The sequence below is a fragment of the Bicyclus anynana genome, chromosome 7 (genome assembly GCF_947172395.1).
Source record: "Bicyclus anynana chromosome 7, ilBicAnyn1.1, whole genome shotgun sequence".
NCBI lineage: Eukaryota > Metazoa > Arthropoda > Insecta > Lepidoptera > Nymphalidae > Bicyclus > Bicyclus anynana.
In genome coordinates, this window is record NC_069089.1 from 9,358,066 (window position 1) to 9,370,909 (window position 12,844).

At 34.2% G+C, this 12,844-nt stretch overlaps 1 protein-coding gene across 4 annotated transcripts in view; it reads right to left on the bottom strand.

The window, feature by feature from the left end:
• The window catches only part of LOC112048693 (uncharacterized), a 32,739-nt gene extending 19,895 nt beyond the window's left edge, over positions 1–12,844 (bottom strand). Inside the window, exons 1-10 of one of the 4 annotated variants that reach the window (XM_024086374.2) lie at positions 12,690–12,844; positions 11,941–12,083; positions 10,707–10,946; positions 10,401–10,499; positions 4,893–5,012; positions 3,720–3,950; positions 3,107–3,286; positions 2,354–2,581; positions 1,788–1,895; positions 207–994 (exon numbers count right to left, since the gene is read on the bottom strand). In XM_024086374.2, the coding sequence (XP_023942142.2) occupies positions 207–994; positions 1,788–1,895; positions 2,354–2,581; positions 3,107–3,286; positions 3,720–3,950; positions 4,893–5,012; positions 10,401–10,499; positions 10,707–10,946; positions 11,941–12,069 (2,123 nt within the window). In that variant the 5' untranslated portion in view covers positions 12,070–12,083; positions 12,690–12,844. The other 3 variants (XM_024086440.2, XM_024086519.2, XM_024086597.2) reach the window with 3 other exon arrangements.

A 12,844-nucleotide genomic window follows, 5' to 3' on the forward strand; every position in this document is an offset into this window, starting at 1 on the left:
ACTTATCTTAATCTGACGTGCTGGTTGAGTATTTCTGAAGTTAGTTATTTTTTTGGTTGCCCTAAACGTACCCACCAATATTAAAGGCTCATACTATGTGGAGATACTCAACAACGTGCAAGGTATAGTCCCTTATGTTTATCTGCCGCGCTCGAGTTACTGCAAAAATCCCCTCTTCGGCTCCCCTACTATAACTATATTCTTACCTCTGCAGTTGTTGTTGCTGCTGCTGCTGCTGTTGAAGTTGTTGTTGTGATGACAATCGTGAGTGATGAATCCGTTTGTATTCTGCAACTGAAATCCTTTGTCCGGTAGACAATGTTATAAATTGTCTTTCCTCTTCTGGATTGTCTGATTCTAATAATAATTGACTAATCATTGGTTGTGTCTGCTGCAGCTGTTGTTGTGGTTGCTGTTGCTGTAGGTGTTGCTGTGGTTGCTGTTGCTGGAGTTGAATTGGTTGCTGCTGCTGTTGATGTTGTTGCTGCTGTTGGTGTTGTTGCTGCTGTACATGAGCATGTTCGAAAGTGATCTGTTGCTGTTGTTGTTGAAATTGTTGGGGGGCGTAGTTTATTTGGTGTTGCTGTGAGTTATGTGGGCCCGGAGTTAACCCTCCAGAATGAACTGGTCTCAATGGTGGGGGGCCCGATTGAAATTGTTGAGGGGGTGTGATGTTTTCGTTAACAATAGGGGCGTTTTTTTGCACGATCGCAGCCTTTATACTTTCTTCGAGATCATCCATATCATTGGCATTGTTTGGTTGGACAGCAACCTTTTTGACTTGTTGCTGAATTTGCTGGAGAAGGGGCGAGGCTCGCTGTGGTGTTGCGTTTAGGACAGGTTGGGGTACAGCACCGTTGTTTTGGTTTGCTTGTTGTACAGTATGTGGGGCCGCTGGACTCAGTGTTTGGGTCACAATAGTTCCTTGTGGGGTAATTATACGTGTAGATTGCTGGGTGTGGGGTTGATTTTGTTGGTTCAACAAAATGTGTTGCTGAAAATTAACATAAAACTATTAATAACGCAATACTCACAATTTTTTTTTTATGTAATGTACTCATATTTTAACTACTTCATTGATAATCTTCATTTTGACGACCTTCGTGGCGCAGTGGTACGCGCGGTGGATTTACTAAACGGAGGTCCTTGGTTTGATCCCCGGCTGGACTGATTGAGGTTTTCTTAGTTAGTCCAGGTCTGACTGGTGGAAGGCTTCGGCCGTGGTTAGTTACCACCCTACCGACAAAGACGTACCGCCAAGCGACTTAGCGCCCCGATACGATGACGTATAGAAACCGAAAGGAGTGTGGGTTTTTCTTCCTCCTCCTAACAAGTTAGCCCGCTTCAATCTTAGATTACATCATCACTTACCATCAGGTGAGATCAAGGGCTTAACTTATAAAAAATTAAAAAAATAAATATTTATCTTCCGTCTCGTGTCGTCACGCATCTGAATGGAATGGGTGTCATACATATACATATACAAGATAGATAACATTTTACCTTTAGCCTACCCTAATGGTGGGTCAAAATCTCCTCTCCAACATAAAGAAATTCCTGGCCTAATATACAGGTTGTCCCATAATTAATGGATCTTCAGTTCCAGACTTGGTCACCCTAAGATTTTTTTCAAAACTGTTCAAATTATTTTTATTCAAAACATTATAATTAGGTGGTGTATCTACCATTTACGTTTTATCCATTTACGGGACACCTGTATAAAGTAGACCATTAAAATAACATGATGATATATTATTTAAAAAAAGATAATTATTGGCAATAGTAACCTGTTGTGTGGTGAGTTTCAGTTGATTAAGTTGCTGCACCTGCTGTGGGTGGTTGAGGACGTGCTGCGTAAGTGAATGTTGTTGTTGATGCTGCTGCTGCTGTTGTTGCTGTGGGAATATTAAGAAGTTGATTAACAGTACTGGCATTCGGAAAAGTGTAAATTTTGCTAGATAACATTTTTTGCTAGATAATATTGAGGAGAAATCTACTTGAAGACCTACAATTAGTATAAAAATCTTATTATTATTACAATTAAAAATTTTGAAAAAACGTTGGGTAAAATGCATTTGAAAAAGGATAAAATTATTTGAAAATTCCCGACTTAAAAGAGAATATAGGGGCTAGGTGATAAGACGTGGCCATTGGTTGTACAAACATCCTCTCACCCAAAACTCATATACCCTCTTTTTATACTCTCTCTGTTCTACATATGGGTATAAAAAGCTTACATAAATAGGTAAATTAAAAAATTTCCTTTAAATATACATCTTTGATTTTTAATCACAGGTAGGTAAAACACATAATATTTGACTATTGTAGTTTGATTTAGGGAGTTAGAACATACCTGTGCGAGTTGTGGCGTGCGCGGTCTTGGCGGGCGGTGCTGCGCGTGCGCGGCGTGCGGGTTGAGCACGCGCGGTGAGCCTGGCCGCGGCGGGCGAATGCCACGCCCCGCGCCCGCCGCCGCTGCGCCCACACTCAGCCCCCGCCCGGCGCCGCTCACGATACCCGCCACCGATCCGGCTACTACCAAGCCGCGCCCGCTACCCACCTGTGTGTTGCCTACAGCAGCCTGATAACAATGAGAAACGATTCTCCTAGCATTCCATAGATTCACGATTGCCAGGTTCATCTAAATCCAAGCAGAGCCTGGGTTTTGTGACGTGAATGGGCGTTAAGGGTTGGATTCTTAATTCTTTTAAAATCGATTAACACTCCCCTTCTCCTCTCGTCTTGTTGTTTGTCGTGTTGTTAGCCCAATTTGGTAAGATCCTACCAGAGCAGTTTTAGATAAATAATTAATCAATTAACCAATCTGAATATAATTAACTAGATTACTCTGTGACTTTGTAAAATTGTTCTGTCTATATGTGTAAAGTTGCTATATATGACTAAACGACACGCGGCGTTTTACAAGCGTATTTCGCGGTGTTGGTGGACTGAGGACATCAAGCAGGTTGCAGGGTCCCGCTGGATGCTGGTGGTGACCATGTTGCAGTGGACGTCCATCAGCTTCTAATGATGATGATGATAAAAGAACTTCGTTCTTGACGGAGATCCGCAAAATTTTTCTTTACTAAATTATTATAAGTATTACCTGTTGATGTTGAGGGTTTAGGAGTCGTTGCTGCACTAAAGGCGGCGTAGGCATTGGCGATCTCAAGGCCGGTCTGCGAGGTCGCACCGGGCGCGCGGCCGTACGAACCAACGCCACGCCTCCGGTACTGTTCAGTCCTGGATTCAGTAACCTCGGTGGCGTTTGTCGTGTAGGCGTTCCCTAAATCGTTTTTTTCATTTAAGAAATAATATTATACATCTATCCAAGTATATAAGTAATTAAAATTGGATGAATGGAAAATGAATCTAAAAACTGACTTTAACGTGACGAAAGTTGCGTGAGGTGGACATTCAGTGAACAGAATGAATTAAGATTGTATAGTTACAAAATTGGAAACGTAAACTTCAAATCAAAGTATACATAATTTATTGAATAAATATGAAAGAGTGGATTTAGAAGTTAGACACACTACACTGTTCCAATGTGGGTTAGCATGCTCAGGGTTGATTACTATATAACTATCTCTATTAGATGTTAATGATTATGACCACAACTAACTTAACATATCGGAGTGCACAATAAGTCAGTCGTTGCCAGGAAGATTTTGTTTACTGACTAAGTCAGAGAGTTTAAAATTTTCAATGAAACTTACAGCTTGATTGACATACGCAGCGTGCATTACAATTTGTTGAATTTGCTGAGGCTGTATCTGTTGGGACTGCATGTGCTGTTGGTGCTGCTGCTGTTGTTGTAGCTGATGTTGAAGTTGCTGCTGCTGCTGTTGCTGCTGTTGTAGTTGTTGCAAATGGATTTGCTGCTGTTGTTGTAAATGCTGCATAAGTTGGGGTGAAGCGCGGGACAACTGCTGTTGTGGTTGAGGTGGCTGTAACAAAGTTTTAAATTAAAATCTTTCGTCGCTTTTTAGTAACAAGGATGTAGAACTAATATTTTATTATAATTAATGACCAAGTTGTACAACTTAGTTACTAGACTAATGTGATGAAAGGTAAAAATGGGAAAAGGTCTCCCTATTTTTTAACTTATATTATAAAAATCTCCTGCAGCAGTTTTGTTAAATACTAGCAGATACTATCGTAGGACACTTCTATAGAAGTTTAATATTCTACCATGCATTATTTATTTCAAAGGATTAGGCAGCGTTTTCGTTGAAAACTCATAGGCGGCTTTATTTTTTCCATCAATTATCATCATATATCAAGTAATTTACACAAAACCTTGACAAATTGTATATCTTTATACTTTCTTTTTACTTTAAATTTTACCTTCCTCATGAATATATACATATACATATATTATATTGGTGGAAAAAAACATATCTATATCATAATAAGAGATAATTAATTCAATATTTTACCGCGAACATACAGTTGCTTGGAGGACTTTGTTTTATAATAAGTATAAAAATAAAGAAAATATATAATTTAAGCCGTAGAGCCATGATAGCCTAGTGGATATAACCTCTGCCTCCGTTTCCGGAGGTAGTGGGTTTGAATCCGGTCCGGGCATGCACTTCCAACTTTTCAGTTGTGTGAATTTTATGAAATTAAATATCACGTGTCTCAAACGGTGAAGGAAAAACATTGTGAGGAAACCTGCATACCAGAGAATTTTCTTAATTCTCTGTGTGAAGTCTGCCAATCCACATTGGGTCAGTGTGGTGGACTATTGGCCTAATCCCTCTCGTTCTGAGGAGAGATAACCCATATTTGGTGCACCCTTAGCAGTGAGCCGAATATGGGTTGATAATGATGATAAGCTAGACGCAGTGAGAAACAAATTGTCATACAAAAGTGGTTAAACTAACTGTTTGTGGGGGTCCATGTTGAGCAGCTGCAGGCGAAGGTGGAGGCTGCGGCGGTGGCTGCTGCGCGGGGTGTATCACAGTGGGCTGTGACAATACGTGTGCTGAACTCACCTGTTGCAGCTTTGGAAAAAAAAACATTAGATTTACTATTGGAACCATTTCCGTAAAATAACCGACCCACATAATTTATCTATACTAATATTATAAAGCTGAAGAGTTCGTTTGTTTGTTTGAACGCGCTAATCTCAGGAACTGCTGGTCCGATTTAAAAAATTCTTTCAGTGTTAGATAGCCCATTTATCGAGGAAGGCTATAAGTGTTTTATTATCCCCGTATTCTTACGGGAACGGGAACCACGCGGATGAAACCGCGCAGCGTCAGCTAGTCATTTATACAGAGTGTCCCATAATTATTGGATAAAACGCAAGTGGTTGATTTTAGACACCACCTATTAGTTTATAAAGTAAACTAGGTATTCAACTTATATAATTCTGTAAAAATATACACTATGCACAAAAATTAAGGGAGCAGAAAAAAAATCCAAATTTTTGGGGGATTTTCAACAGGCTGTAACTTATACAAAAATGGTCATACAGCAAAAAAAAAAACCAAAATTGTAGCTCTAAGTGTGTAGTTTTTGGATCTGAGTTTAAAAATTTTTTTTTGAAAATATTTTTCGAGTAATCATAAGAAAACCACCGAAAAAAAATTTTTGAAATTTTTTTGGTTTTTTTTTTAATCTACGGACGTGGAAAAAATTTTTTCGACTCAACCTCCATATGGACCGGATAGCTTGTTTATTCAGATTTAATTTTGTTTTTTTTTAATCTTGATACGAGCATTTCTCGCTGAGATATCGATGTTTGAATGGAAAAAGATCATTTTGTCTTTGATTACCAATATCTCAGCAACCAATGATCGCACAGAAATTTTGAGGTTGGTTTTAAAAACTTGAATAAATTTTCTACAAGGATTAGCAATTGAATTTTGAAAAAAATTTTTTTTTTCAATCATTACATGAATTTGAAAAAGCATCCAAAAAAGGGCTTTTTGTCGTTTTTTGGAAAATCAAGCGCCCAATCAAAAATATTGCGGAAACCACTGACGTTAAGTGTGCCTTTTACTGTTCAATATACCCACAAAAACCCTACAAAGTTTCAATTCAATCCAGCCAACCGTTTTTTTTTCCCACTTGATCGAATTTTTGAAAAAATTAAAGGAGCAAGAATTTCGCTCTGAAAATGTCATAATTTTTATAATGCAGGCTGTTATCAGGAGCAGAGGTGGCAATACGCGGTATTAGCACAACACACACACACACACACACACACACACACACACACACACATCTTCGGAGAGTGAGTTTGGAGTCACAAAATACTGTGGAAGTGACGAACCACAGTGTCTCAATCTCTGATAAAACCACACACATACACGTGCGCAAGGACAAAACCGTAAATCCGCCGTGCAACCTCCACGTGGTACGCTTTGGGTAACGCTAATGTCGGCGGTAATTTTTTTTTAATTTTTTTTAATTTTTATCAAAAATGAAAAATTTTTTTTTTCTTTTAATTTTTCTCTCAATTCTGTATTAGTGACTTGAAAAATTTAAGAAAAAAAAAATCGAAAATTTATGAGAAACAAAAAAAAAAATTTTTATTTTTTTTTCAATTGGCCCAAATCAAAAAAAAATAAAAAAAAAATTACCGCCGACATTAGCGTTACCCAAAGCGTACCACGTGGAGGTTGCACGGCGGATTTACGGTTTTGTGCTTGCGCACGTGTATGTGTGTGGTTTTATCAGAGATTGAGACACTGTGGTTCGTCACTTCCACAGTATTTTGTGACTCCAAACTCACTCTCCGAAGATGTGTGTGTGCGTGTGCGTGTGTGTGTGTGTGTGTTGTGCTAATACCGCGTATTGCCACCTCTGCTCCTGATAACAGCCCGCATTATAAAAATTATGACATTTTCAGAGCGAAATTCTTGCTCCTTTAATTTTTTCAAAAATTCGATCAAGTGGGAAAAAAAAACGGTTGGCTGGATAGAATTGAAACTTTGTAGGGTTTTTGTGGGTATATTGAACAGTAAAAGGCACACTTAACGTCAGTGGTTTCCGCAATATTTTTGATTGGGCGCTTGATTTTCCAAAAAACGACAAAAAGCCCTTTTTTGGATGCTTTTTCAAATTCATGTAATGATTGAAAAAAAAATTTTTTTCAAAATGCAATTGCTAATCCTTGTAGAAAATTTATTCAAGTTTTTAAAACCAACCTCAAAATTTCTGTGCGATCATTGGTTGCTGAGATATTGGTAATCAAAGACAAAATGATCTTTTTCCATTCAAACATCGATATCTCAGCGAGAAATGCTCGTATCGAGATTAAAAAAAAACAAAATTAAATCTGAATAAACAAGCTATCCGGTCCATATGGAGGTTGAGTCGAAAAAATTTTTTCCACGTCCGTAGATTAAAAAAAAAACCAAAAAAATTTCAAAAATTTTTTTTCGGTGGTTTTCTTATGATTACTCGAAAAATATTTTCAAAAAAAAATTTTCAAACTCAGATCCAAAAACTACACACTTAGAGCTACAATTTTGTTTTTTTTTTTTTGCTGTATGACCATTTTTGTATAAGTTACAGCCTGTTGAAAATCCCCCAAAAATTTGGATTTTTTTTCTGCTCCCTTAATTTTTGTGCATAGTATATATAACTTACATATTTTTCCATGCTGTAATTAAGATTTTAAAAATCTAATTTTTATTATCATTTGCGTTTCTTCCATTAATTACGAGACACTATGGAAAATTAATTTAATACAATTTTAAGATTAACAAGTTTCCATTTTGAATGAATATTTATTTGTACTATAGTTGACAAGCGGACGCCCCGCGGCACCACTCGCTTAATTCCCGTACCCACGGAAATATGGGGATAGAATATTCTACTTTACTCGCCTATAATATTAGCTTTGACTGGTGAACTATTTTTGAAATCAGTTTAGTAGTTTAGCTGTAACAAGCAAACTAATTTTCACATTCATAATATATCTGTATAAATTTAGTGCATAACCATTAGTTCAATCGAATGTTTTCTTTTACTCCTAAATTGGGGGTAACTTTGATTTTTGGATTTGTGTGGATAGGGGTTGCTGGTTGCATTAAATATTCATTGTTGTATGTGCATGCCAGCATATACAGCTTCAAACATTCGAAAATTTGTAGACTTAATTATGCAACCTGTAAGACTGTTTTGCAACTAGATATTTCTACAGTACATTGACTTTGAAAAACACTCGGCAAAGTGCATTTATATGCACAATAATTTAAACAAAGATACAATACTCACAGCTTCATTAGAGTATTTAAAGAATGAAGCTATATTATATAGAGCCAGCATAAAAAATAGGACTCAAACGTCTATCAGTAGATCATATAAATTGGTGGTATAACCTTGTTAACAAATCAGTAAATAATAATACTTTACTATTCAAATAACATTCAATTTAACGTAAGATTATAAAACTTAGCGTGAGTTCATATATTTACATAATTTAATAGTAAAAATAAATATATCTTTATCAAGATAGTTCAAAAATACATCTCCCATTGAATTATGACTTGCAGAATCACATTCTTAAAACTGAAAGATTTTATTCTTAAAACTATTAAACCAAACCATTCTATTATATTCATTCCAATATTAAAAATGTACAAGAGTGAAAGGAAGTGAATACAGAATGAAAATTTAAACTAACTACAACTTTCGTATGTATAAAAATCTTATAGAATATAAAATGATATTATAAACCTGTTAGTACATACATTTTCATTTTGCAAAGTGAAGCAGTTTTTTTCAACTAAGCGCCGCAACACTTTAATTTACTCATACAGAAAAATAAGCCTAAAGAATAAATAGATTGTTAAATGTTAGATTGATACTTTTTGCTCAAAGTTAGTGTAGATAAAAAACTAGCCTTGTAATATTTTATTTAAAGCACCTTCATTTTTGCTATTTAAGTGAAAATTTCATGATTGTCAGACATATATTGTGATATTATATATACTAATATTTTAAATAAAGATTGCAAATATTTTATGTGCATGTGTCAATTAGGAAGCCAAAATGTATAAATATTATTAAAACATGTCATTGTAATATTTTAACATTAAGAACATTACTGTATAATAACATTACAATATACTATCTATATATCTATTACGAGACTGTATTAGATAAGTTAAAAGAATACATATTTCTTCTTTTCCTTGGCATTATGCTATATCATATATAAACAAAAAGCAAAAAATTATAAATGATATTTTAAGCAAAATGAATTAAAGATACACCTTTACCCAGAAATGATTAATATAATGAACAGTAATAAACCATCTCCAGACTCCAGATTTATACACTAGCACTTACATTATGCAGCTACTCATACCAAAATCATCAAAGAAAATAACATTATTTGTTCTAATTTTTTTTAAAAATATATAATTTTACTTTAAATAAATTAAGTTGAACTTTTGCCATCAACAAAAATACTCCCTTTATCTATAATAATATAACATAGGCATATGTAAGTTTTTATTTCAAACCAATGAAATCATTTGATGGCCAAAATTGTGTGCATTCTCAAATGTTATTTGGTATTTTATATTTTGATAGGAACTTAAAACTACTATTTCAATTTCTCAAATTGAATTCAACTTGTATGTTACACAAACATTTATATCTATATTTACTAACTTAATCAAATGCATTGTAAAAATTGTCTAATTTTAATTCAAATATTAATAAAATCCCTAAAATGTAGCACCACAATATTTGCCAAAAGAAACAACAATGAGCCTAGACTTCATAGTTTTATCTTAACGAGTTCTAATGGTTATGTACCATCTCCATAGAACCATATTATTGCTTTATAGCATTGAAGATATTAATCATGGTAAAATAGATTAGAGTCTAATTTAATGTTAGGGACTAAATTATATTCCAAATCAAAAGGCCCATACAAAGGGAAACAAAATCAAAACAGGGAAAGTAAAATGGAAGCTTGTTAAAATATTTAATACACTAGGACTGTCTAGTCGTAAACTCAATATTTGCAACCCAAATCAAATTGTAACAAAGAGAATGAAAAGAAAAACCTAATAAAGAGCAATTAAATATATAGTTAATACATTGGATTATTTGCTGTGCTTATGTATATGACCTACAACAAGTACATGACAGAGCACAACAAAGTATAACAAATAAATTGATGCAAAAAGAAACTGAAAATGCTGAAATTAGACATTGAAAGGTGATGACAAAACAAAATGATTCAAAGAAAAATCTCTATCTATAGTGTAAAGGATGAAATTATATGTTGTTTGACCAAGCATAGTTGAAACATTGTTAACTTTGTACACATTTAAGAAAAAGCTTTAAAGATATTAATGATGTCATGCATAATGTTTCATTTCTATACAGTATGACATTTATCTAATTAACAGACATACATGTTGGGGACGCTGTGTAGATGACTGTTGCATCAGAGATGCATCAATGATCTGCTGAGCTTGTTGCAACACAACCTGTGCCTCAGAGGTGTAGTAAACCTACAAATAAAGTACTTAATAAAAATATTGCATTAATTAAATCAATACATCTATTTTTTATTACAGAAAATTCAAGATATAAATTTTATATAAATAAGTAAAAATATAAATAGATAATTTCATTTATTTCATCAGCAGTTTACCGACATCTAAAATTGTCTTTACCTACTAGAAAACTTTTACCTGCTTTCAGATATCATTAATTACCTGTTGTCTATGCAGAGGCTGTTGTTGTTGATGTTGTTGTTGTTGCTGCTGCTGTTGTTGTTGCTGCTGTTGTTGTTGTTGGAAGTCAGTGTGAAGTGGAGGCGGTGGTGCTGATTGTGGTGGTTCATGACGGATGATATATTGCTGTTGATATTGAAGTCCATCACCAACAACTAATTGAGGTTGGACACTGTCATTTACTATAATGTCACTAGGCTGTTCCGCTTGTTGAACAATCACCTGTAATAAAAATAAGTTACATTTATTGATGACAAATTTAAACAAAAATGTAACTATTAAGAATTTATTATTAAAAAAAATAACACAAATAAATTGCAAAATTGTTTCATTTTTAATAGACTTGAATTATGTTTGTATGTAAATTGTAAATATTTTATTCAATAAAAACCTTAAAATTTGAATCATCACTAAATTATCAAATTTAGTTTAGTTTAGTTTTTACATGAATGTAAGATCTTGTAAAACTAAAATAAAAACTATATTAGTTTCCTTACTAAATAATATAATATAATATATGTTAATAAACATGTATTCAACTCATCAAATGAAATAATACATAAATGTTTTGTGATGAGCAAAATCTTTAATTCTGTAATATGTATGCTGTGGCTGAATAAGCCACATAATGGATGAGGTCTGAGGCGGCAAAGCTGAATGAGGCCATATTTTACTAATAAAAAAATGTGAGTGTAGCATTTACATCTCCAAACTTTGGGGCAAGTCTTTTATTACCCCAACACACTGCCAAAGTCTTCCATGTTGTATTGTCTGATTATCTAGACTTTTATGTGGCACTAAAGAAGGCAAGGAATTACTTACAAAATATGAAGTTTTTATCAGCATAAGGCCACAATGATGAATAATTATATTCAAACTTTTTTAGTAAAATTGATCAAGGCAACATGTTTGTTTGCCTCTGACCGCAGATCTAGGAGGCCCCCTAAGACCCCGAGGCCCAGGACAAACTGCCCTCCAGTTATCCGCTAGTACACAGTTAACATTGGTCATAACATCCTGTCATACACTAATTGATGATAAATTTATAATTTTTGTTTATTGAATTTATATTATTTTATCCAATTAAAGAATTCTCAATCTTTAACATGCAAAAAATAGTTTTCAAAGTAAATGTTGGGGGGCCTCCCTTAACATGAAAGGAGGCCCCTATACTACTATACTATGAAAGTATTTTTGTAATGTTTAGTTAACAAACCTGCTGTTGTGCATACTGTTGGTCATCCTGGTTGACTATAATGCCATCAGGACATATTAAATTATATCTTTGCAGATCTTCAAGAGTCAGTGAATGCCCTTGCCCGACTATTTGATAGTATTGAGCCATTGCAAGGTATTAACCTAGTAAAAAAAAAAACAAAACATTATGATTTTGTTAAGCAAGCACATATGTACCAGAATATTTATATACAAAATTTAAATAAAATTATGTTCTGTAACTAATGCAAAGCATTCCGCTTTTAAAAAACCGAATAATTGACTGATTTTACAAAAGATTGGTCCTGCAATAACGTCAATACCCACCTTAGTTACGAAATTTATTTTACGGATTATATATTAATAATTACATACAACACAAACTCTATATCACTAACACTGTCTATAAAAGTTAAAAGAAACGAAGTTTAAAGTTTTGACGATCAACTGCTCCTTGACAGCTATAACATACACCCTGAACATTACGTACAACAACAGCAGCAATGACTCCGTGGATCAAGCGAGCACTTCAACTATGGCGAACACATTAACCATCACCACGAAACAATATTTTTCACAATACATCATACTTTATTTAGCTATTTAATCAGTTCGATTTACAAAGGAAATTAGGTCTGAAACGTTCGAACGTAGGAAACGAAATGGCTTCGATTCTTTTGGTCAAACCTAATTTGTCTAAATGGCAAGGTTTTATAGTTGATGGGTCATAATTATTGATTTAGCCCTTACCAACATTAACTGAAGACATTTTAAATGCCTTAATTTAAGGTAAAAAGTGATTTTAATAGCATCTAAATGCAAAATTTTAACTCAAACGCCAAATCTAGAAGCAATTTACATTATGGCGTGTGTGTCACTTTTTTACTAATGTTTTTTTTATGTAT